Here is a 25,163-nt window from a genome sequence, read left to right as displayed (position 1 = left end):
AAGGGCCCACTTAAGGCACTGTGCCCCATCTCCCGTTTCAATTGGCAAAGTTATTCTTCATTCCCAGTCCTAAATGGTTATGCGTTATTAAACAGCTGCTGCAGTTCATCCTAGAACTCTGGGACCCGTCTGGGAGAAGGGTAGCGTATACACAGAAGATACTAAGCACCCATTGATGACAGTAGTGCTGCCTGTGTTGGACAGAAGGCCTCCGGCCCTGCTCAGTGGCAGTAGGTCAGATCTATTTCCATTTCACATAGACCCTCTCACAGAATTTGCCTTGGTGCATTTCGATACCCAAGATGTCAAGCACCTGGAGGCATATTTGCTCCCCCACCTCCTTTCTAAATGAAATCGTGCTCATTTCAACCGTGAGGAGGGTGGCTGGGCTTCCCCCTTCCCTCTGCTCCTAAGAGGAAATGTCTGTAATCCAGCTGCACACATAGGCAGAGCATCTCTGCTGATTCCACCTTCAGCCACCTCCTCTGCCCATAACCCTGAAAGACGCAGATTCAAACTCAGCTTCAGTTTATTAGTTGTGTTTCCCTAGACAATGTACAACAGCAGCAGCCCTTATTCCAGGAGCCTGAGGAGGTTGACCTAAAGAATTCTCTCCTTTTGGTTGATTCTCCAGCTTTAGTTAGATTAAGCTAAATTAAATAAATTAAACCCATAGCTTCCAGCTCCCAGGGGGAATCGCAAGTATTAGCTTCTAAAATCCAGTGACCTGCCTAAGCAAAGGACTAAGACAGGCCTGTTGGAATCCCATAGCAGTGAGCCTGAAAGCCTAAGCATCCTTGTCAGACCCAGGTGGTGGTGTTACAGGTCAGCCCCTGGTGGGGGAAGGCTTTGAAGAGGCCAGCCAGCCTGAAATCCTTTCCTCACTTATCCCCCTTCTCCGCACAGGAGAGTTTTTTTCCCCACTCTTAGGCTGTCTCTCCTGGAGTCAGTGTGACTACGCTGGCCCTTCCACAGTCCCTCTGTACCAGAAAACTACTGGGAAAGTTTGTAAACTCACCACCCTGCCCTCCCAGCTGTGGGACGGGGTGAAGTCTCTGCATTGGTGGTGAGCAGAGATCATAGATCAGGCTCAGATCCAGAGAAGGGATTGTTTTGGCTCTTGCATCACAAGTAGATTCATTAGCATCTGTGGCTCAGCTCCTGTAGAAAGGTGGCATGTCTGTAAAGTCAGTCCCCCTCACCCAAAAGGATGTCAAACAACACACATCATACACATTAGAAAATTAGACAGTATTTTCTCCCATAACCTGTGTAATAATTCAAAGCAACATTCTACCTAGATGGCTGGGAGAATGAAAGGGACATTAGAGTGGTAGAACCCACCCAAACAGAGAGGTGACATATGAGAAAACCACATGTCCTTATCCAAGCAGGTGGCCATGATGGGGTGGACTCTAGAGAGGGTCAGATAAAAGGATTCTCTTCTTGCAGGTGCTTATCAAAGGAATTTGGCATCAGCAAGCTCATCCCAGTCCAAGAGTGTAAGTTCCCTTTTCTGACAACACTCCCGGCAGTGTCATTCCAGCTCACTCACCAGGAGCCTTGGGGCAGGTTTCTCTCAATAGCAGGAGGATTTAAAACTGATATTTGAAAACTTTCAGCAAAACTAAAGCACTATCAGTGCAAAAGCTGCTTCAGAGAGTACAGAAATTATCACCCTCCTGGAATTGCCAGGGTTTGGTGTGTGTATTTGGCGGAAGACTAGTGCTGGTGAATGGTGTCAGATCAGCAATCATGGAGACTGAAATCCTTTGCTTATCCCCAGCGTGAGCAGCACTGCAGTAAGCTACCCCCATACACTGGAAAAAGACAGTGTACCTAACCATGACCTGGAAGGACCCTTCTAGAGAGGAATTCAGATTCCATGGCCCAAGCAATCCTTGGCCTTGTATTGTCAACAAGGAGGGCAGATGGGGTGGTGGTTTCTGGGATATAGACATCTATTCACTAGGAACTGGATCTAGTCCCACCAATACATAGTCAATGGTGGCCACCATATCACCAAACAGTAGCACTCTTCAGTTACTACCAGCCTGGGCTGGATTTGAACCACTGTCTAGAGATGAAAAGCTCCGTATAACCAATTACCAGTCCCCTGGCATCATACATCCCCTCACAAAACTCACGTTTTAATCCAGGCCATTTGAACTACAGTTCCCAAAGCCTTCCTGGTACCAACATGCTTGAATGTATTCAAGAAAGACAAATGATTGTATGAACCCTCATTGGTGAATTCTGCCTTTCCAATGTCAGCACCACTACTTATGGCTTTTTATACAATTTTAGTTGTCTATGCAGCTATTCCACATGTCTATATTCAAATACAGGAGACAGCAACATGTCCTTAACTAGCAGCAATTTGTAAAGTCTTGATTTCCATGTTTCACAATATTCTTCAGGGATGTTTTGCTCAGTCCTTGCTCAGCCTCTTCACCGTTCTTCTCCATCATGTAGTATGTCACAGCACACAGCAGCTCCTCACCTGGGAGGATATCAGGAAGGAGGAGGAGGAGGAAGTAAAGCTGACTCCTCCAGAGAACAAACCACATATGAAGAGTGATTGTCAAATGTGTTCATTTTTAAAATACCATCCTGGGAATGGAAACTGTCAGGGAAGCAAACCTGCCAGTTCACCGTATGTGATGCTCTCAGATCAGTACTTCAGCTTCATATGTGGCCTTGCCACTGTGAGGATCCCCACCAGGGATGAGAGGAGGCCACAGAGCCCAATAACTCCTGGGTTGGTTTTGTAGATTCCCAGCTGGTCAAAAGGACTAGAGAGATCGCAAAGGTTCTTCACTGTGTCTAGCAACAAGGGAGGGTGTTTCCTCAGGGTGTGGTACAGCAGGAGGAGAAAAGGCTGCAACCCACCTGCATGGAAACTGAACAGATCCTGATCTTGTTCATCACAATGAGAAGAGTTCTCCTTCCTTGCCTTCTCCCTTTGAGCCTCCTGTTCCATCCGCCAGGAGATCTCATACAAATCCCTGGTCAAATTCATCAGCAGTGAATAGTAATAGCATTTGGTAGCCCAGTTCCGCCACGTCTGCTTGTCAATGTCAGGGATGAGTCCAACACTCTTCACCCACAGGACCGTGTCACAGATGAAATACAGAACACGGTTGAGGTTGGAGGCTGTCAGGCAGACACGGGGCACCAGGTCTGGTAGCTGGGTAGTTCGCCTGGCTGCTACCATGGCATGCACCATGTTGCCCAGTCTGAACACTGCAAGAGAACCCAGAGAAGTTAGCATGGCTCACTCCCTGTAGGCTGCCATCCAGTTCTGCTTTTCGTCAACTAATTGCTCTTCTGGGCCTTGTATATTTAAATATTGTCTTTTCATTTGAGGATAACTTTATATTTGCAGAAGTGAGAGGCTGGCAATAGTAGAGCCATGTATAGTAGACAGATACAATGCAAGCTTCACCCATATAGTTTCGTTGATGCACCCAGTATTCGCCAGCATCCCCTGCCATTCCAGTCCTGGGACATCCACACAGCTCTGCCAATGCCCGCCTGTCTGTCGTGACCTAGAACACCCTCCACTACTCCAGTCCCATTCTGGGGTCTCTTCTGAACGGGAACTACCGATCATGCTAAGTTCTAAGGTGTAAGTGAGAGAGCGATACAGGCAGACACTCTGCTGTAACCTGAAGAGGATTTAACCCAGTTTTCTGGAAGGAAGGTGCTAGTGTACCAGTCCCATTGCACCTCTGAGCTACACCCTTTCTAAATTATTCTCGAGGGCTAATGATTCAGTCTGACCAACTCAGAGCAACGCCTTTTCTCAGCTGCATATTTTTAGGGGAATTATGCTACAGCTAGTTCCCTGCCTGCAGGTGTCATATTTCAGTTCACAGCACCGATTACAAGTCTGCTTTCACTTACTCCACAGCACTGACTCCACCATGTGTATTTTCAGCAATACTAACCATACAACACAGCAGGTAATAAAGTGAGTGTAATTCTGGGGGGAGAAGGGTGTATCTACAATTCCATGACTACGCAAAATGAGGTCCTGTGATCCAAGGCTGCATGGTAATTTAACTACTTAAGAGCTGGCATAACTGGCATCTGCTTAGCTGGAATAAGCAATACGAACAGGGACCATCCCTCCGGATATGGGGTACTTACATTTACGGCCAGAGCGCATGCTAGATTCCAACTTCTTGAGCTTCATTATCATCATCTCTTTGTCAGCCTTACGCTCTAATAAATAGCTAAGCAACATGCATGTGTGTTGAATGGCTCTGGAATGGAAAAAATGAGGAAAATGGTTGACAGGAGACACAAGGACCATTCGGAGGGGAGAGGGGGGGAAGGGGGAGAAAGGAACAATTTCTTCCCAAGTTAGGGACTCCCTATGGACCATACCCATGCGACAGCACCGAGAGGTATAGAGATCACACGATATTACTTGTTAGGGTCAGCACTTTATGACATGAAGTGTAAGAAGCAATGCAAATGCAGCATGAACATGACCATGGGAGACCATGCATCTGAGCAGCAAGCAGCCAATAGCGGGTTTTGTTGGGCACATTTGGCAATGCAATTGAATACTGCCTAAAACATCCACAGGCAAATACTGCAAAAATGCTAGCTTGCAGCAAGGCTCTGGGTCTATGAAGGGACAAAGCCAGTTTCCCTGACGGATCAAGATGCAGATCATTAGAATTTTTTGTTTTTCCAGAGTCTGTTATTTGTATTGTGTCCTCAGCAATCACTAAGCAGCAATACATACCTACTGGAATGGGTAGAATATGGAGATACCCCATAAAAGGGGTAAAGCTTCATAAATCACCTAACCCACTGCTGAAACCCAGCCAGCTCTGGGGTGGATCACAGGAGCTGTGTGAGCACACACTAACATTGCACAATTTAGAAGTGGAAGTGAAAATCAATGTCTCCAATTGAATCTAGTAGCTTACAAATGAGTAAAGGAATTGAATTGAAACTGGAGGGAGGTTATACAGGAACAATCAATTAACTTGAGATAGACGGTGGCCGGCCATTGGGACAAACACCCCGCCACCTGGGGAAAGTGCTCAGAGATCACTAATAGCCACAGGAATCACGGACCTGACTTCTACTTTTCATCCAAAGGCTGGTAGCTCCCTACAGCACAGCACCCCAGCACCGCACTGGGGTCAGCACTGACTGGGGGAGCATTCCCGCTACTGAGCCCCACAGCACAGCACCCCCAGCACCGCACTGGGGTCAGCACTGATTGAGGGAGCATGCTCCCTACTGAACCCGCACCCCACAGCACTCCCAGCACCACACTGGGGTCAGCACTGACTGGGGGAGCATGCCCCCTACTGAGCCCCACAGCACAGCACCCCCAGCACCACACTGGGGTCAGCACTGACTGTGGGAGCATGCCCCCTACTGAGCCCCACAGCACAGCACCCCCAGCACCGCACTGAGGGACCATGCCCCCTACTGAGCCCCACACACCATAACACCCCGTGGCACCGGGCTGGGGTCAGCACTGACTGGAGGAGTGTGCCCCATACTGAGCTCGCACCCCACAGCACCCTAGCACCGCGCTGGGGTCTCGAGTCAGCACTGACTGGGGGAGCGAGCCCCACCCGGCACCGCGCTGGGGTACTGAGGTCAGGCGCCGAGTCAGGGCTGGCTGCGCGGAGGCCCCGGCAGTGGCTCCCAGCGCTCTCAAGGGAGGCTCAGGTAAACCGGCCGCCCGGCTCGCGGCTGCAGGCGGGACCGGGCAGAGCTGCCGACAGCCCCCGACCGCGGCAGGGGCAGAGCTCAGCCCGAGCCCCCGGCCCCGCTCACCGGAAGAGCCGGTCCCGGCCCTGGGTCTGGTTGGTGAAGTTCACAAACGCCTCCATGCTGCTGCGGGGGGGAGGGGGAGACCCCCTCAGTCTCCTGCCGTGCTCGGGCTCGGGACGCCGCCCGGGACACACAGACAGGCTCCGCCCCGTGGAGCTGGGCCCGGAACCCTCCGCCCTGGGGCTTGTCTCCACCCGGACCGAGATCAGACTGGACCTAGCGCAGCAGTTACCATAGCAACCGATCAACGTTCGATTACAGGTGAGTGAGGGGGAGGGGACTAATCGCGGGGACGTGTCCTCAGCAACTCCCCCCCCCCCCCCCCGGGAATGGGGATCCCCTCAGCAGCACCTCCCAGGGAATGGTTATCCCCTAACAGGGGAATGGGGATCCCCTCAGCAACACCCTCCCCAGAAGTGGGGATCTCCTCAGCAATAACCCATCCCCATGAATAGGGATAATTAATTCCAGGAGACCCCCTGGAAATCCAGTGGCTGGGCCTCCCAGCTTTGAAAATTAAACCTTGTCGTAAGACTCAGCACTTACCCCAGAATCACTTAGTCTTCAGGATCACATCAAAGCCTGCCTCTCATTTATCTATCTCCCCCACTCTCTGTCCCTTGGCATGCCCTTCATTGTAGAAGGTAGCATGGATCCTGATTTGTACCTAAGCAGTTCTAGTTGTTTTGTCTAGGACCTACTATCTGCTCCCAGGCTTGTTTGTGGGGTGGTAAATGGCACCCCTGCAGTTGCCAGCTCACACACACCGGCGGTTCACCCCATTTTCTCTGTATGAGTGGTTGAGTCAAGATGGCCTGCGGTCCCGAGCCAAATAAACCTGTACGGCAAGTGTTTAACTGGTGACATTTTAGAGCTCCTCCAGCAGAGTGGAGGAGAGTGGAAAAGCTTGTATAACTTGGGGTGTGGGTACAGCTCCCTGTAACTTTTCAGGAAAATGACTCTTTTGTGCTGGATTTTTTTACGCTTGTTTTCAGCCCAAAGGGGAATTTTTGGTACAGTTCCATTTGGCCCTTTCTGAGTTGTGTCAGTAGGAAATGTTTTGTTTTCCAAGTGTTTGTAAATGATATTTCTGTGCTCTGATCATTGAGGTAAAGCCCCAAGGCCACCCAACGGGTCTGGAGCATCATTGTGCTAGGCAATGTACAAACATCTAGGAAGTCAGAGGCCCTGTCAGTTAATTTAAGAGCTACTAACTTTCCATAAGCTTAGTTCACAGTGACACAGGCCTTTGATTAGTGCAAAGAAACGTGGTTTAGAAATAAGCAAAGTTTTAAGCAGTTTGAAAAATGTTCCTTTGAAACAAATCATATCTGTGACTTTCTCCAGGCTGGATAAGCAGGGAGACAGGCAAAAACCTGCCTACGTGTATCTTAATCTATGTGTAACACCAAACCCAAAACGTGTATAACTAGCTGTGCATTTTAGATGTCTAATCACTTGTGTACTTAATCTGCATATATCCACATGGATGGTACACGCATGGCACAGCACTGAGCTGTGCAGGAGACCATGGGGAGACAATGGGGAAAGCAGAAGTGAGTCCTACAAAATAGATATAGTCATTTCTCCATATAAAGATAGGAAGCTTCCTTCTTTGTTATAGCTAGATCCTAAGTATTTATCATCGTTTCCTCCCATTATCTCCAGGATCTATTTACGGTAGGATTTCCTGGGTCTCTCCATCTACTGTGACTACTGTGTAGGGCACCTGTGTTGTCATCACACCAGGGAAGGCAGAAAGATGCCAGTATATATCCGGAAACATCCCCTGGAGATCCCTCCACCTTCTGAAAAGGACTGGATTAAGAAGGATGAGGAAGAAAATTTCTTCCTGCAGGATCCCGATCAAATCTTTGATTCATTGCCTCAGCCTTTCCGGATGATCAATAAACTGGTGACCTTAGTATTCGAGCAGGCCTGGGAAATCATTGAGAAGAGGGAGGCACTCCAAGAGGCACAGACACTGAAGGTCAAGCCCACGTTGTACCTGCCCACAGCTGAATTCCAGGTACCGAGACCCTTCACAGCACAGCTGCCACCTGTCATTACAACAGTTTGTCGAGGAAGTGTCAGTTCAGTTCCTTTTGCTTTCTTCTTCCATTGTCACCCCTCTGCCCATTTAAATTCCCGAGACTCCATTAGCATTTCCCTCACTTTCAGTTTTATTCCACAAGGCTACAGCTCTAAGCTTGCTCATCTGAGAAGTACAGGACATAGTCCATTTCAGAGTCCATCACACCTTCCTGAAAGAGGAAAGGTGGCATTAAATCATGTCAGGCTCACCTCTGCTTCTCTGAGCCAGACTGACCCTAGCACCTGCTTATTGTGGAGAAGTTGATGAGTCTATTGCTATCGTATGGACAAACTCAACTGTGTTTTAAAAATAATACTTTAGAAATGGTGCAGAGCAACATCGAATGCAGCTGCACGGTGCCCAGGCACTGCACGGGCTTCCTGAGCAGAATGTCTGCATTTGCGCCGCTCTCCCTGTGGGGGTAGCTGGGTGTGGTGAAGCTCTAGTGCTGCTGAATGGTGCCTGGAGATTGAAGGCTTCTGTTTATCGTTAGCACTGGCGGTGGCAGGGCGAGCTTCCCTGGAAGATGTGCCTCACCCTTGATATTGGTGGGATCTTTCTGAGATTGGAGCTAGACTTCATGACCTAGTGAGATCATGGGATTTTGCTGGCAAATGGCTGGTGCAGCTGATCAATCCCCCTGTCAGGGGTGGGAGGGCAGGGTCATGTTCTCTTCTGCTTTGTTTTTCATCTCTGCAGGTGATGGGAAGAGCCAACTGCCTTGCAGCCTCTGGACAGCATGTCTTTGTTGGGCTCTCCACAGGGCTTGCAGTTTTCAACATGCCCAGCTGTAAGCGGGTCTGTGCTTGGGAGTCAGCCAAGCTAGAGATTTGTGCCATCCGTGCCTCCAACCTTGGCAATGAGACCCACCTTCTCGTTACTGTTGATGAGATGGGTAGGTGCCCCATGAGCTTCCTCAAGTCCCACATGGGGAGAACTTTGAGGACAAGCTTGTGCACTATGATGGAATGGAGGTGGTGGGTGGCGGTGGGGAAAGTGGCATCTACTCAGTAGAAAAGAGCTAAAGCAGGATGGAAATAAGCATGACTAACACATTTCTGAGAGGGTCCTGCAAAAAATGGGGACTAGTCAACAGATTTCAGAGTGGGAGGTGGCCCCATGGCAAGTGCCCTCCCCTGTGGCGCAACAGAGGTTGGTCACATGGGGGAAGCAGCACACTCAGCACCTCTCACATTCTGTAGCAATACCCTGGGCCAGTCAAGGAGTAATGTTGCTGGGCTTCAAGGCGGGGGCTTTCATCCAGCCCTTCCACTTCAGGGACAGTCAGTGTGCTGCAGTGTGGAGGTTCGGATGAGAAGAAAAGATCTGTCAGCTCCATATTGAGTCCAATAGCCCCACCATGATACTAGTGTGTGCAGCAGTCCCCGAAGGGTCCATTGGCTTCTGGTTGAGTCCAACACTAATGAAATGGGCTTTAGTTCTCTTTCCATTAGAGAGAAGAAAGTTGGATCTGAGCAAATCCCCTTGGAGCACAGGCCATCTCCATCCTGGACTTGGCTAATGTGGCCATCCCAGGATGTTCGTGGGGGAGGACGTGTGAAATCCCACGTCCTGGGTGCTGCTGTAACACCCCTAGCAAGACAGATGCATAGATGCTTTCCAAGTTCTGAGCATCGCTGCACTGACCCCAATAGCTGAAAAGTGCATGAAAATGCCTGGGGCTCCCACCCATCTTCCCCTTTCCCATTTGAAGCTCTGTTTCCTTGGGGAGGAGGGCTGGATGCAGGTCTCTCTGCTTATGTCTACACTGCAGCTAGCAGCAAGCCTCCCAGTAAGCAGACAGACCTCACACTAGTGGGGCTCAAGCTAACACTGTGAAAATAGCAGTGTGGATGGGGCAGCAAGAGCAGCAGCTCAGACTAGCCACCCGTGCTCAGCACCAAGGGGTCGGGTGGGCTTGAACTCGGCCAATAGCCTGAGTTCCCATCTGTGCCACGACGTCCACACCGCTATTTTTAGCATGCTAGCTGAAGTGGAGCGAGCATAAGTCTGTCTGCCCAGTCTGGGGAGCACACTCCCGCCGCAGTGTGGGTATTCCCTCTGGCTGGGGCCATCAGCACTGCTCTGTGTGTCACTAGACAGCACGCTGTGGCCGAGTCTTCTGAGAGCCACAGAAGGCACCTAGTCCTAGTGCTGTTACTGCATCCTCCAAAGGAGCTGAGCTGCACCCCTCACTCTCTTCCCACCCACCTCTCGCCTCTGTTTTTCTCTTCCAGGACTTGCCCGACTCTTTTATTTTTACAGGGACAGCCTGCTGCTCATTAAAGTCCTAAATGAAGTGGTAAGTCCTCTGTGTGTGCCATGGGCACTGAGGCGAAAGCCTCTGTGTAGTAAACAAACAAACAATTACTAACAGCACTCAGGAAACACACTCCTAAGGGCAACAGCTGGAAGGGAGATCAGAGGTCTTGTTAACTGGGTCAATGGTGCATAACTCACCTGCAATCCTCTTTGAACCCATATTATCCCTGGTACAGACCCCAGGTTATGCCCAGAATCTTCTCTGAGATGTCAAAATCCCAGGGGTGCATCAGCATTCAGCAACAAACTAGCTCAACACCAAAGAAGCCTGTCTTCAAATAATGTGGAGTCTGACTCTGGCAGACTGAGCCAGAACGACTCAGAGACAGGGATAGGAGTGCTGGGCTGGAGGGGCTCGGGAGGGGGGCTCTGGGCTGGAGGGGCTCAGGCAGAGGGTGGAGGGGCTCTGGGTTGGAAGAGCTCAGGTGGAGGGGGGGGGTGCTCTGGGCTGGGGGGATAATTTGTACTTGTTTCCCCTCTTTAGCATTTTGAAAAGCACTTAGCCCTCCCAAGCCACTCACAGGGGGCTGGGCCTTGGGCTATGGCTGCATATCAAGGCTTTGGGGACTCTGGCCACCCAACAGGTTCCTGGCCCCCCTCCCCCTCTGTGCGCTGCACATCTCCTTTGTGACAAACCCCACAGGGCAGCAGGACGTCCCATTGCTGCCATCCCTGGCTTCAGAGCATCCCTCAGGCTGGGCAGCAGGCACACGGACCCTGCAGGCCTGCTCTCTGCAAACACCCCACTGCCCAAGGCCAGCCTTACAGGGATTACAGACACCCTGGGCAGCCCACGGCCAAAGGAACGAGCCTTTGCTCAGGCTTCAGGAAGAATGTCTCAGGGCTGAAGACTCCCCACTGAGGACCCAAACCATAGGTGGCTGTAGAGATTCCTGTCCCAGTCTACCCCCTGCGAGTCTGTGCTCTCAGCTCTTTCTGACTTTATCACCTTTGCTCTGCCCATGCCACTGCTTCCTTCTTGCCTTTCTCCCATGCGCCTCTACCTGCTGGTGCTTGTGGGTGGCTTTCAAGGGTAGCCCAATGCAGAACCCGCTGCACGAAGCCAGTGGCGGCATGACTGATGAGGAGTGGAGCTGAAGGAAATGGACACAGCAGTTTAGCCCAATGCGCACAGAAAAAGGCACCTCTGGCCACCAGCCCCACCTAAAAACCCTGGGGCACTGTGGGGTGCTGGAGCAACCCCCCAAGAACAAGGGCATCTTCTCCTCTTCCCCTCCTGCTCCCACACCAACCCTCTGCACATGGAACGTTCTTCCCGGACCTGTTCCCAGGGCGCCTGCCTCTTTTCAGTCAAATTCCCAGGTGCATTAGCAATAAGGGCGCACCACAGCAAGCATCACTGTTCCAGCCTTTTCTGATGCCGGCATACCTTTCTTTGGCAGGAAGAGATCAGCAAGAGAAACACCTGTGTGGAGGCAGAGCTCTCCCAGGGGGGCGATTATGCAGGCATCCTGCTGCAAGGCAAGTGCCAGGGGTTTGCAGTGTATCTAATGCTGGCTGCCCTGCTTCAATGGGTGGGGCCTGCAGCTCATGTAGCTTTGTAAAACTTACTCACCAGTCTAGGGAGCGTCCTCTGGATTCCCCAGTGCTCTCCTGAGTCAACCCAACCTGTCCTTCCAGCCAAGGAGAGCTGACACTGCTCCTGCCTTTCATCTGCCAAAGGCCCAGCAGGGACCCAGCCCCTGCGGCCAGCTAATGGAAGGCAGCTCGCTCTGGGGCTGGTCAGTGGTGCCTCTGGGTCTGCCAGACAGGCCATTCAAAGCAAAGCAGACTCCCTCCTCCTGCTCTAATCACCGACCCCAGCTCCTCAACCCTGTCCCCAGGCCCCACATTTACACTAGGAGCATATGGGCCTGTATACTGAGAGGCTCTCTGCTCTGACACAGGCTGGAGAACTGCACAGAGATGCCCTCCCCAAACCTGCTGCAGCAAACAACCCTCGCCAAAGCACAGGAGTTTCTAGTCACAATTCTAGTCTCAGAGAAGTGAGGGCCACGTGAATCCCCCTTCTGACCCAGCAGGGTCTCTATGCCCCACAAAGGGGCTCTGCTGGAACCTTGAGGGCTAGAAAAGCAGGACATGTGACACCCCACAGGCAGCCAATAGAAGACCACTTTGCAGCATGACCCAGTGAGTATAGCTCCACTCCCTAGATTAGCATCCGTGACATGGGGCTTGGTGGGGATATGAGCTGGGGGATCCTATATTTGAAAGGCAACCCTAATCCCATTCTTGAGGGTACATAACAGCAGAGTCCTCTTGCCTGAGAAACCTTTTCGCCTCCTTTCCGATTGCTCAATGCAGTTTCCCAATGCAGGCAGCACAGAAGCTTGGCTGGAGATCTACCGATTGCCTAAGGATTCCTGGCTGAAGGAGACAGACCATTCCCAGGCAGCTGCAGCAGTGTCATCTTTCAGGGAGAGGCGGTTCAGCCAGGCGTCGGCGGTACAAAATGTTTTTCTTTTCTATGGAGATATCTTCTGTCTTGTCCTTTCACCTCCATCTCTTTCCATAGCCCTTGTTCTCACAGCTCCACTGGTTGCACCGACCAGGCTGAGTGGGTTTGTCAGCACATTGATGGGGAAGGAAGCGGGGACGTTGTCACCCAGCCCACATTTCACAAGCCCCTTATATTGTTGGGCCACTATTGTCACTCACAAGACAAGTTTTCTAAGGAGGTTCCTCTTGATCAGAGGCCATGATTCAACGTGCTCCCCTCCCGATAAGTGTTGCCCCCAACTGGGAAGGGGTCCAGTGCAGGGTGGTTTCTCAGGGAGCCATTTCTACTCCCTAAAATGCCCTTCATACTGGCAGAATGGCCCAAAAGGGCCGTAGTATAACTGAGAATTGGGTGCGGTATCTCCAAGTGTGAGTCAGGGAAGCTGATTCTCCAGTCTGGGCTTCTTTGAATTGGCTTCATTTTTCAGTCCCAGGCCAAAAAGAAGACCTGGCTGTGTGTCAGAGCCCCACTTGCTCAGGTGGAGAAGGGGATGCTCTGGATTACCATGACCAGCTTGTGTGAACTAACCACAGCCTCCTTCTATTTCCTTGGCAGAAAAGTCTGGAACTGCCGGGAGAGGGCTCTGCAGAAACGGTAACCAAGGCCTGAGTGAGAATTTAGCAAGCTCTCCAGGCAGATTATAGATGTTGACTTGGTGGCTGCACCTTGAACCCCCTGCATCCCAGCTCTTGGGGAAGAGCGCCAGGAATCTGGGACACATTCTTTGTTCTAAGCATCCAGTGGATCCATTCCAGTGTTCACCTGGGCTAGTCCCCTCCAGACCCCAGATCAGCAGAGGCTGGCCTTGCCATTTAACAGGAGCTGCTGTTCAGCACTGATAGACCAGCTCCCCACCCCCAGTGGCTCAGACCCAAGGCAAATGAACACCTAACATTCCCCTCTCTACTGCGCCAAGTACTCATATCAAGAACTTCCCTTCCCCCTTGCATACACCTAGGTATTCAGTCTCACTAATCCACATGCAGGTACCTAGCCACGTCTCTGTGCAAGGACCAGTGCTGAGGGCAGGAAGCTAATCATAGAATATCAGGGTTGGAAGGGACCTCATCTAGTCCAACCCCCTGGTCAAAGCAGTACCCTGATGCTGTCCTCCTGCTTGTGGAAAGTGGAAAATCTTGTGGAAAATCTCCTCCTGAGCCCCGCTGCTGGAGCCCTGGGGTAGCAGCTGCAGGGCTCTGGCAGTGATTTAAAGGGCCCAGGGCTCCGGCCACTACAGGGAGCCCTGGCCCTTTAAAGTGCCGCCCGAGCCCTGCCGCTGCTACCCCGGGGCTCTGGCAGCGGGGCTCGGGCAGCGATTTAAAGGGCCCGGGGCTCCCCGCCACCAGAGCCCCAGGCCCTTTAAATCGCCGCAGTAGCCTGGCTGCCGGAGCCTCGGGGTAGTGGCGGCAGGGCTCCGTTGGCAATTTAAAGGGCCTGGAACTCCGAAGCGGTAGCGGTGGCCAGAGCCCCGGGCCCTTTAAATTGCCCCTGAGCACCGGGGTCCCAGCCGCCTCTGCAGCTGGTAGCTCGGGGGTGATTTAAAGGCCCCAGGGCTCCCAGCCGCAATCAGAGCCCCAGGGCCTTTAAATCTTGATTTAAAGGCCCGGCCTCTTCTGGTTGAGGCCACGCCCCTGCTCAGGACTCCAGCGTACCGGTAAGTCCTTTAACTTACTTTCACCTCTGTAGTTAGGGTACCCTAAAGGGTAAGGTATTTGGAACACTGGGTGATGGGGCATCTGGGGAAGAGCTGAGGGTGGAGCGCTAATGAAAGCAGGATTCCATAGGGCAGTGCGTGTTTCCCTTTTGATGGAAGCCATGCTCTGGCTCCATCCCTCAGGCCGGTGGGGCATGGCCTTCATCGTGCACACAGTGATAGGGGAGCAGCATGCTGGAAGGGGAGTGTTGCGAACCCTTCCCGGGAGGAAGGTTTGAGATTCCAGGGAACAATTCTGCAGTTTTCAGCTGTGACAACTTTGTTGTTGGTAGCATGAGACAGCACAGGCCACAGAGCAGCTCCTGGACATGCCGGTGCTCAGGGTGGCTGTCTCTTCCGTTGTAGGAATCACCCATGTCTGCAAACAGAGTTGAAACTAAGCTGAGTCCTCCAGTGCTGCTGCTGAAGGTCAGATCGCCCAAACCTCTGACAGGTCAGGCTCCTTCTCTTGGGACCTTTGTTTTTGGTGGGGAAGTAGGAATTTACTCAAGTCTGGTTAAGTGCCAAGGGTTGTGCCTCTCTGCATATCGGTCTCTCTCTTTGGGTGCTTGCATGTGTCTGTCTCTGTGTGTTTGTGTTTCTCTCTGAGTGAGTGGCTGGATAGCAACATAATGATAAAAAATTATAGTAAAATGCCACTGGCCCCACGTTGCCTGTGGCTCATCTCTGATCCTGGAGTGGGACTTGCTGCTTACTCCGCTATTAGTATCCCAGCTGCATTAGTGATGCATCACCTCTATTAATGATTATTATGTATATTACACTGGTACCCAAAGGCCCCACCCGTGACCAAGGCTCTATGGCAATGGGGTGCAGCGCACACACATGCAGATACGATCCCCCTACGATCTCTTCCTCACTGCCTGCTCTTAGTGGCCTTTCCTCTCCTCCACCCTTATTCTTACCAACAGCAGTGCCAGACCCAGCCTGGCTGTCTGAGCCCACATGATTCCTATCCAATACCAGCTATACAGGGGTAGAGCAGCTGATCAGAGAGAAGAGCACAGAGGGAGGCAGCCTGGAATTTGGGGCCCTTCCCCAGAGATAAGTGAGGCAGAAAGCAGCTACCATTGCTATTGTAAAAGGAGCTGGCTCCTGGCCAGAGACCTGGGCCTTATGCTAGGTCAAAGGCCTGGGAGAGGTGGTTCCATCCAAAGGAGGAGAATGGTATGACCCTACATGAAAGGGGAAGGGTTACCCCTTCCCCAAGAGCTTTCCTAGATCTCACTGGATTCTGCTTCTTCTGGGGTTCTCTCTCCCCCCCCCCTTGGTGTTCACGATCCAGGAAGCACTTTTAAAAGCCCTTTGGAGGCCCTGATGAAGATTGATGATGGCAGTGTGATCGGCTTGGGACAGAATCACGTGATCAAAGACTACCAATGGGAACAGCAGGACGCAATCTTTCGCCGCACCTTCCAAAAGCATCTGGAGAGAAAAAGTGAGCCTGACAGCAAGGAGGAGAAACCCAGGTGAGAGGGATGCAGGAGTGCAGTTCCACCCTTTGCATGCTGGCATTTCAGCCCAGGGATTCATAGGAGTTGCCATCACACACCACCATCTCCAGGGCATTTCCCAACTGTTACTCTGAACCGTGGCCCAAGAAGTTGGCTCCTTGGTCCCAAGCCATGAGGGTATGGCCATAGCCACTCCCGATCATGTTGAATTGCTCTGTTTATCAAGGTATTTCCATAGCATGTATTTATTATCCCTTCCTTTCTCAGCCATGCTGTGTTTCATTTTCTCCTGCCTGGCCGGATACTGCAGATCGGACCTGAAATCAAAGCACAGCCAGGTAATATAAAGCGGATAGACAAATGCATAATTAACCAGTGGAACTCACTGCTGCAGGATATTGAATTTCAAACTAGATCAGGCATTGTTATGACAAAGAATAGCATCTACAAAGACATAAGCTAGGATGAAAATGATAAGGGCTATCAATCCTCATGCACTAGGCATATGCAAAATGCCAGTTGGATTTGTAAGAACTTGCCCTGTAGTATATTACTGCACAAGTGAAGATTTATATCCTCCTCTGCAGCATCTGACATTGGTCACCTTGGGAGGGATGATGCGGGACTAGATGGATGACTGGCTACTTTCCTACTTTCTAACCAAAGCAGGGTAAAGTGGGCACTCTCATAGCCCAGGAAGTGCTGTGAGTGGGCCAGGGCAACAAGTGTCATTGCTTACTGCCTTCCGCCAGTTCATGATTCAGCAGTGAAGCTCTCTGTCCGTGTCCAGCCATCTTTGTTTATAATTCAGCAGCCACAGAAACTGCTGCAACAGATGTTCCCAGTCAGTGATGTATGGAGAGCTGGCTCCATTTCTTCTTCCCAGAAGAGAGAAGAAGGGTGGGGGGTCAGAGGAAGAGAAGAGCAGAAGGTGCCCATGAAGTTAATTGTCCCTCATGAAGAAAAGTTCTTATTGCACTAGAGAAGCCTAGTAACAGGTTGACGACTCATCTTGCGACACCTCCTGCTGGTCATCCAAGGAATTGGCACTCCAGACTTTGGAGTGCCCTCTGCAGGCCCGAGTCTTGCCTATTACTGGCCCTGTGTCCCTCCCAGACCCTGGTGCCCCTTTCCCTTGGGTGCTCACTGGGGCAGACTGCAGTGTACATACCATTCATTACTGGCAAAGGGAGGTTTGGACCTGCTGCCTTTGTCTACCTCAGGCTACCCCTCTGTAGCCCTAGTACCTGTTCTGGCCTTTACCAAGGCCTGGGGGTTCCCCAGGCTGGAGTGCCCCAGCTCCTCTCACCTTTCCTCAGCTTCTAGGCAGTGAGGCCCTTCTCCCTCAAGAGCTAGAGAGAGAGTCCTCTCAGCTTCTGGCTTCACTGGCCTTTATAGGGCCAGCTATGGTCTGATTGGGGCGTGGCCACAGCTGTGGCTGTTTCCCCAATCAGCCAAGGCTTGCTGCTCTCCCTAGCAGCAGCCCTCACGCAGCCTCCACCCTGTCCCCGGGGCTGATTTCAAGCCCTTCAGGGCAGGAGCAGGTGACCACCCCGCTACAAGCCCCAAATCCATAAATGCTTTCCCCTGGTACTCTATCAGATGGATGCTCTAGGTTTGCGAATGACAGAGAGGCAGGGCCAGGCGATGGGAAATGGGAGGGGAGGTCTCCTGAGTCGATCTCCTTGTTAATATGTGGCTCCCACTGTGAACACATTTGAGAACACCCCGTGCTATTGACTGGTTGAGTCACTGTAGCAGCTTGGCTACTGTGGAATTCTGGGATGCAGTGAAAGAAACAGCCTTCCTCTCGCTGAACCAACTGGTGTCACCAGCATTTTAACTAGCAGCTCCCGTCCTCAGGCAGGTCAGCAAGTGGCACCAACGCATTAGCCTACCATCTTTGTGCCAACGTCTCATCACTCAAGCCAGCTGTGTGGCCCAGGCCCCAAGGAAGTTGTCATAGGTCAGGTGCCTGCTGCTCCCAATATATGCTGGCACTGGGAACATGGCTGTTGAAGGCAGAGTGACATAGTTCTCACACCATTGCACAGCAAATTTCTCTCTCCAAACACTTCTATGGGCTTTGATTGGGCTTCCTGCTGCCTGGACCACCTCTTGTAATGGGGACTGTCAGGTGTGGGGAAGAAGCTAATCGGGGAGGGGCTGACATAGGCAGTCAGAATAGACAGGCAGGGAAAAAATATCACCAGGAATAAGAACTTTTGTTCTATTTCTGGCTCTGAATGAGCAACTCCAAGGGATGCGGAGCCCAGACAAGTTTCTCCAGTGGGCTGATGCAGCTGGCACAGGAGACTTCTCTGTGTAGCTCGGATTCCCTCAACCCAGGCTTTCGAGCTGCCCACTCCCCTCTCCTTTCTCTGATCTCCTCCTCCAGACGTGCCCACTGGCATCAGTGTGCATTGGAATGGAAGCCACAATCTCTGCCTGTATTTACTCACTCGGCCATCAAAGGAGAAAATGGGTAAGAAGCGAAATGATGGGGGGCAGGAGGGTACTTATTTTCAGACTGCTGCTGTAGATTTAAAAAGAAAGTGTTTTTTACTAATAGGCTTTTCCCTTTAACCCTGCACTGGCAGGAGATCTTCTGACCTTTCTCAATAGGGCCCCCCTAGGATCTTCCTGATCCGAGAAGGGCCCCCACTGTCAGGCTGACATTTCCCAGAGGGCATGGCCGCTGACCTTTGCCATACCTTTTGCCCTGGTAGGGTACTGTGTGTTTGTCCCCATGGAGCTCAGTCTCCCACAGCCTCAGCATTTCTGAGTCAGTAATTCACAGCAACCAGCAGTGAGCTCACAGCAGGGAGGGAAACTGGGGCTGACCCGAGAGTGCTTCCACCCTGCCCAGGTATGAGGAAGAAGCTTAAGGGCTAACAGTCTAATGTCACCAGGCAGGGGATTGTTCTCCCAGACAAGCTGGGATGGGAACCCTGTAAAGGCAGCATCCTTAGCCCCATGGCTGGGGGGCAGGGAGTACTTTATTTCACTCTTCGTTGGCCAATGCTGAGAGGGGGCTGAGCCAGCTTTCCTTAGCTAGAAGAAGTAAGACATAGGAGAGGAGAGGAACTGGCCCCAGGGCTCACATTTCTCCATTAGGCCAGGGTGGCAGCTGGATGGGGAGGATTTCCAGATGGACAGTGTCCCAAGTGAGGCTACTACAGCAGGCGGCTCGTGACCTGCACCCATTGTACTCAGCCCAAGAAGGCTAACACACACCAGAGGCTGATGTGGGGGGGGGGGGGGGGGACCTCCCCATCTCCCTGAAGATGAGGCTCAGCTGTTCAGAGGCCATGCTTCTCCCTCCAGATGCTGAGCTAAAACCTGACACTGTCTGGCCATGTGCTGCTCCAATCACCTGCTCAGCTGTCACCTCCTGCTCCTCTTACATGGCTCTGGCATGTGAAGATGGGACGATAACGGTGTGGGACAGATGTCTAGGTGAGCTCTCCCATTGCTGGAATTGATGGGTACCTGTGGGAGGCTGACAGGGGGATTTTCTCCCTAGGACTTGGGGGTCTGGATGTGCCAGCTGGGGATCACAAAGGGGTTTTCAAGAACATTTTCCAAAAAACCCTGCAGGCTTACTGGTTCCCTAGCAACAGGTGGCCAAACATCCCAGGTGCCTTAGCTGAGAAGCAGAGTCTCTCATGTCACATGGCCTGAGTTTTCAGGGGCCAGTTCCAGTTCTGACAGAACTATCCCCTGTTCTGCAAGAGAACAGTGAAATCAAAATGTCTTTGGGGTTGGCCGACAGTTATGTTTGCAGCAGCTAAGGCTATAAGTGCCCTGCCTGAATGTTTTTGGGACATTCCCCCCTTCGGACAACATAGCCTCAGGCTATTTGTGGGACTGAAGCAGTGTCACCACATCATGACCTTACGATTCACCATGACAGGTTCACAGCATCACTGGGCTGTGATGCAATGACTGTCCCAGAGCAAAATTCAAGAGCGTGCCCTACTCTGTACTTGGGCCGGTCCTGTGACTGCACCGGGGCAGGCCACAGTCCCACCCAAATCCATTGGTGATGCAGTGTCAGCACGCTGTGATACTGCACCGCCACATGGCAACATAAAGATTGGGTCCCTCAGGCCAAGCTGAGAAGGTGGCAACCCTGCCATGCTGTGCCATAGCCAGGAGGACTGCAGGCAAAATGAGCCCAAAACAGAACCTGGCCCAGTTCCTAGCCAAGCCAGTAAGATGGAGCTATGCTCGACTTCCCTCCCATACAAGTCACTATCTCCCTATGGTACTAACAGAGGTGCCCATTAGTTCAGCATGGGTGGGGTGGAACCATGCTGAGCTTCTCTCACATGGAGGTCACCTCCTTGGTGCCAGGCTGTCTCTCTCTCAGGTGGAGGCCAGATTCAGTGCTGGCTCCTGTATCTCCAAACTGCTGTTTGTTTCTGACTGTTGGGTGCTTGTGCCTTTCCCAGGATTCCCACTAGCTGTGACTGCCCTTCCAGAGGGATGTCTCAGCCGCACCATCCACTTCCTGCAGACATCTACAGCCCCAAGGGACCAGCTGCCTAGGCCCAAAGTGCAGCTTCTGGTGCTGTGTACGGATGGGTCTCTCCACCTGCTTACAGTATCAGGGCCCAGAGAGTCCAGGACTGTGCTCCTGGCAGACAGGTGAGGTGGGTTCTGCTAGGCCATAGGGAGGTTGGTCAAGGCCAGATCAGTTGTCTCAGTGGCATGGTGGGGGTTCCCCTTCGCTAGAAGGGAGTTGCGAACACTTCCCCTCCCCTTGCGAGACCCCACCACTGTCTAGGGAGGCGGGAATCCACCCAGCAAACTCTCCAACCCCATTATCAGTACCAAACACTCAACCTTAGCAGCAACACTTTGCAGTCACTTTGTTTAGCAATACACAATCACAGTCCTTCAGGCATGGATCGGGGCATCTCCTTCCCTCTGAGCTCTGGCTGATGCACAGTGCGACACGGGCTCATGAGCCCACAGGCTCAGGCTGCCCTTTGGCTTGTCCTTACAGCCCTGCCTGGAGCCATATCTCAGCCAGCATTGTCCCTGCAGTAGCCACCACAAGGTGTTGCTGGTGGCTGCTCGGTCTTCTCCAGGAGAGCTTGGAACAGAAGTTGGGGTGGAATTCCCTGCCTTGTGCCTGCCCAACTCCTGTTTGCTTGTGCTCCTGCCAATCAGAGCTTCGAGGGTAGGGCCAGCTCCCAGTTTGCTGATCTCAGTAGGGCAGCATTTGGCCTAATTCCCCCATGAACCCCTGCGTCATGCACTGCAGCTCTTGTTCTCCTGGCTCCTCAAAGCGCTAGGTCTGCTCCCAAGCAGCATCCTAAGGGTGGGTTTATTTTACAGGTCCGAGGACCCAGATCAGACCATCAGCGCAGTAGCACCGATTCCAGCCTTACCTGGTGCAGTGAGTGTTGCAAGTCACCCCCTCTAGGGCCCTGTGTCCTCTGAAGAGCATGACAGTGCAGTAGGGCCTGGGGGGCACAACACTAGCAGCTGGCCTGAGTCACCAAGTGCTGAGGTGAGGGCTGAGTGGCAGGAAATCCCAGACCTTGGAGGTGTGGAGAGGTCACAAGGCAAGTCCAGCCCACCCAGTTATAAACTCCAGGGGGAAAGTGGAGCCCTGTGACCAGTAGAGATGGACAGCCATTTCAAAACAAGCACAAGGACCTTGTGGAAAATAAAGAGTTAAAAGCATCTGGCTGGAGCCACCCCTAGTGCAGCAAGCGCTGAGCAAACTGCGCTCTGTTGTTCACCTCAATCCTGACCCACAGCATTTCTGCTATTGCAGCCCTGGGTTCTCCACACAGCTCTGGCCCATGCACCTCATTTCCAGTCTGCAGGGTTCCTGCATCCTGCTAAGGCTTTCAGGGCTTTCTCCTGCCCCAGTCCCAGCCAAGGGAAATGGGAATGGCCCTGCAAGTGCTCTCCCTGCAGTTTCTGTGCCCTGTTGCTCTTTTAGGTGCTGGTGTTCTCCTGGGATGGCACAGTGTGCCTCACGGACACTGCCACGCCACAGACTGTTTGCCACTTCATCACCCCACCCTCTCACACAGTAGCATCCCCCTGGCAACCGGTGTTTACCGTGGATACCACTAACCAATGCCTGCTCCTCCGAGGTAGGGAGTCTGACACAGAAGGGAACGGGTGGAGGGAACTACCTGCTACCATGCACTCCTGTCACAGGTGGGAGGGGGAAGGGGGCCCTGGGTCTCCAGCTCCTGCCAAGGAGTTTCAAGTTAGCAAGTCCCAGGAGATAGAAGGGTCAACTCACAATATGAAATGGGGGTAGGGTTTCCCCTTGTGGCTGCCAGATCTGCACAACCTGCCCCAGACACTAGGCCGATTAGCATTGCTGTGCGGCATCTGTGCACTGGTATCTGCACGCTGGCCCCACTGAAAGCTGCTCACAGGTCGTACACTGGCCTTTCAATGCCTCCTACTGGTGAGAGGCAGCAGGACTTGTATGGGGAAGCAGGGACTGAAAGCTTTAAACATCATTGCTTGGGCCATGGGGACTGCAGTGTGCGTCCCATGCTGCAATTGCTGTACAGGCTGAATTGGGCCAAGGTAACAGGCTTAGTAGACTGGCTGCCTCCCCTTTCCCTGAAGCTGGTCTCCTGGAGAAGAGGGCACTGGAAATGCTGGTGCTGCTAGGATGAAACAGCAGCCCTGGGGCTGAATTTCTGGTTGACTTTGAGTGCTTGTATCGTTCCCCATCAGCTGGTGCAGGGGTCCTCAGCCTTACTCATAGGGTGGGTAACATGCTAGTTGAGGGAATGTTTTCTAGACATCTCCCATTCTACTTGCCCTCAGTTGGTTTCTGTTAGCCATCGCCTGGCCCCTCCCATTTGTGATCCTAGAACATCCCTTCTGGTAGTTTCTCAGGTAGCCCACTGCTGCAAGTAACACTGGGAAAGTATTGATGTATTAGTAGCTTCTCCAGGGTGATGTAGCAGCTGGGAACATGGGGCAGGAGGAGCCAGCACCACGTGCACAGCCAGCTCTCTGCAAGCCCAGCAGGTGCTGTGCAGGTCATGATGCAAGAACATCCATGCTGGTGGATTTCTAACAGAGCCCACGCCAGATCTTGGCCTGTGTGGCCAGCTGGTGGCTCAGGACTGTTTGGTCATTCATGGTGATCGCCGCTCTAAATGAGGCCAATCGCTTCTTCCCCAGCTGAGTAGCTTGACATCAGAGCAGCCTTGAGAACCGTGTATGCAGATTGGTGCAGCGAGCTCTATGGTGGCCTTGGGTCACTCTTGGCCCCTTATGATGGTTCTGCAGAATGTGCATCCTACTGAGATACCCTGTCCTCTCTTCTTTGGCACACAGGTGATGAACAGCAGCAGCAGGCTGGTCCCCCGACACAGACCAAAGACAATCAAAGCTCCATCTTCCTTTTTTATTTTGATTCCTACCAGTCCATGGAGGTTTTCGCAGCAGTACCGGAGCCTCCTCCTGACTCCTTGCAGCACCTGCCATGGGACGAGAGATGTGACATTTTCCTCCGTGACAGGTAAGCTTTTCCCACCAGGAAGTCTGGAGCGTTGGAAGCTGGGACTTGGCTCACCCTCCTGGTAGGGCAGGTCCCACCCTAGAGCACAAAGGGCCCAGTGAGGTTCCAGAATGGCCTGAGGCAGGATTGTCACTTCAGGCAGCTGGTATGATTTGTTCTTGTGTATCACTGGGGTGAGACTGGAGTAAACTCGGGGCTATACAGGGGGAGCTGGGTCTGTGCCAAAGAGCAGACAGACTCCACCTCAAGCAGCCAGCTCTGCCCCTGGGGACACTGCTCCGGCCACAGCAAGGGAGAGATTGTGGATCTCTCCAGATGATTCTGTTTCCCCATGCACACAATTGCAGGGCAGACTCCTCCTTCATTGAACATACACGGTCGGTTTCTCTGCTTGAATAGGAACTATTGCATCTTTGATGCAGGAATTCCACCTGCGAGGCAGAGACTTTGCTCTCTCATATTGTCACTAGATGGCAGTGTTGCATCGCTTACTGGATGACCTGTGTCTTGAGCTGTTACTTTTGAGAGCCTGTCTGATCCCAGTCAATGGGAATCCTTCCATTGACTTCAGTGGGCTTTGGATCAGGCCTTAAGTTTGAGAGGCTGAAGCCTAGCGGGGGGGGGGCAAAATGGCCTAGCAGGTTTCTGTTACCTAGCACCTTTCTCTCTTCTCCTTCTAGGCCTAAGCCAGGGGAGTGGCAGGTAGCTCAGGGCACAGAGAGCCTTTCATCCCTATAGCACCAGCTCAGGAATGCCTTCCCTCCCCATAGATCTGTCCCGAGGAAAAGCCTTTCCAGCTTGCAGCTTTCTACTATGAAAATTGGGGACCCCCCTTAGCCCATTGCTCTGACAGTCAGAGCTCAAATCACCAACTCATAGAAGTTCAGGTCTGTAGCAGACCTTAGCTTAGTCCACGGCAGGTACACATGCAGCACCCTGATTTGTGCTCACAGGCTATCAGATGAGAGCACAGATGTGGGGGGGGGAGCAGGTTGGCTGCTGACACTCTGGCCCATAGCAGCCCATCTCCGTGTCCTGAATGGCATGTGAAGAGGTGTCTGGCTGTTCTAGATCTCGATCTGCGCTGGAGGGTGGTGGTGAATTTGCACGGATTTATTTTTAATTGGTTCGGTAGAGCCCAGAGGGCTCAAGGATGGGGAAAAACCAAAGTCTGAGCCCCTGCATTCTCTTTGTTAGGCTGCAGCGCCTGCCAGGAGTCAGCCAGCAGGTACCCAAGTGCTGGAGCCAGCTGCGGAAGCATGCAGCCGCGCTGCAGAGGGAGAGCCGGAAGAAGTGATGGGGGCAGGAGGAGCTATAGTTCAGATCAACCTCGCAGCCCTGCGTTGGCACTAGGCCCACAAGCCTGGCCCAGCATTGGCATTTTAACTGCAGACTATTTATTTTAACTGACTCATCTCCACCTCAAGACAGCTCATCCCACTGACTGACTTCCCCCACTCTAACCCAAGCCCACCAATCAGCCCATGCCAGCAGGGAGCAGCTCCTCCTCTCCTCATTCACCAAGGATACTTGCACCATGTTGGGGGGGCATTCTGATAGCAGTGTCTGCTCATCACAGGGAGGGACCCAGCAGCCCAAGCAGTTGAGCTAGAGAACGTGCAGCGCAGCTTTGAGTCCCCCACGGACGTGGAAAGTCCGAGCCTAAGCAGAAGCTTGGTGAATGCAGTTGGGTCCGTGTCTCTCCCTTTCAGTAAAGGCCT

The 25,163-nt window shown here is 52.4% G+C and overlaps 2 protein-coding genes across 3 annotated transcripts; one reads left to right on the top strand and one right to left on the bottom strand.

The window, feature by feature from the left end:
• Window positions 1–511: 511 nt before the first annotated feature.
• Window positions 512–5,976, bottom strand: PEX11A (peroxisomal biogenesis factor 11 alpha). Of its 2 annotated transcripts, XM_034783784.1 has the most exons (3): window positions 5,818–5,976; window positions 4,156–4,271; window positions 512–3,246 (listed from the first exon to the last, which is right to left on the bottom strand). In XM_034783784.1, exons 1-3 carry the CDS (start codon window positions 5,871–5,873, stop codon window positions 2,675–2,677), a joined length of 744 nt encoding a protein of 247 aa, XP_034639675.1. In that variant the 5' UTR covers window positions 5,874–5,976; the 3' UTR covers window positions 512–2,674. The 2 variants fall into 2 exon arrangements, with proteins under 2 accessions (XP_034639675.1, XP_034639674.1); XM_034783783.1 differs by lacking the exon at window positions 5,818–5,976 and having other exon boundaries at window positions 4,156–5,330.
• On the top strand, window positions 5,766–25,163 carry WDR93 (WD repeat domain 93). The gene is made up of 17 exons (XM_034783785.1): window positions 5,766–6,075; window positions 7,483–7,843; window positions 8,609–8,804; window positions 10,147–10,211; window positions 11,635–11,717; window positions 12,574–12,697; window positions 13,308–13,346; window positions 14,812–14,899; window positions 15,752–15,935; window positions 16,188–16,258; window positions 18,319–18,405; window positions 19,248–19,379; window positions 20,378–20,573; window positions 21,270–21,330; window positions 21,886–22,042; window positions 23,259–23,442; window positions 24,640–25,163. Exons 2-17 carry the CDS (start codon window positions 7,577–7,579, stop codon window positions 24,737–24,739), a joined length of 2,034 nt encoding a protein of 677 aa, XP_034639676.1. The 5' UTR covers window positions 5,766–6,075; window positions 7,483–7,576; the 3' UTR covers window positions 24,740–25,163.

The sequence above is a fragment of the Trachemys scripta genome, chromosome 10, assembly GCF_013100865.1.
Source record: "Trachemys scripta elegans isolate TJP31775 chromosome 10, CAS_Tse_1.0, whole genome shotgun sequence".
NCBI lineage: Eukaryota > Metazoa > Chordata > Testudines > Emydidae > Trachemys > Trachemys scripta.
This window is presented reverse-complemented; position numbering and strand designations above follow the sequence as displayed.

Coding starts and splice junctions, on each gene's coding strand:
- WDR93 (XM_034783785.1), top strand. CDS start 7,577: ATGCCAGTATATATCCGGAAACATCCCCTGGAGATCCCTCCACCTTCT. Junction 16,259..18,318: donor TGAAATCAAAGCACAGCCAG/GTAATATAAAGC, acceptor CTCCTCCTCCAG/ACGTGCCCACTGGCATCAGT. Junction 20,574..21,269: donor ACTGTGCTCCTGGCAGACAG/GTGAGGTGGGTT, acceptor TTTATTTTACAG/GTCCGAGGACCCAGATCAGA.
- PEX11A (XM_034783783.1), bottom strand. CDS start 4,399: ATGGGTATGGTCCATAGGGAGTCCCTAACTTGGGAAGAAATTGTTCCT. Junction 3,247..4,155: donor CATGCGCTCTGGCCGTAAAT/GTAAGTACCCCA, acceptor GTTCTCTTGCAG/TGTTCAGACTGGGCAACATG.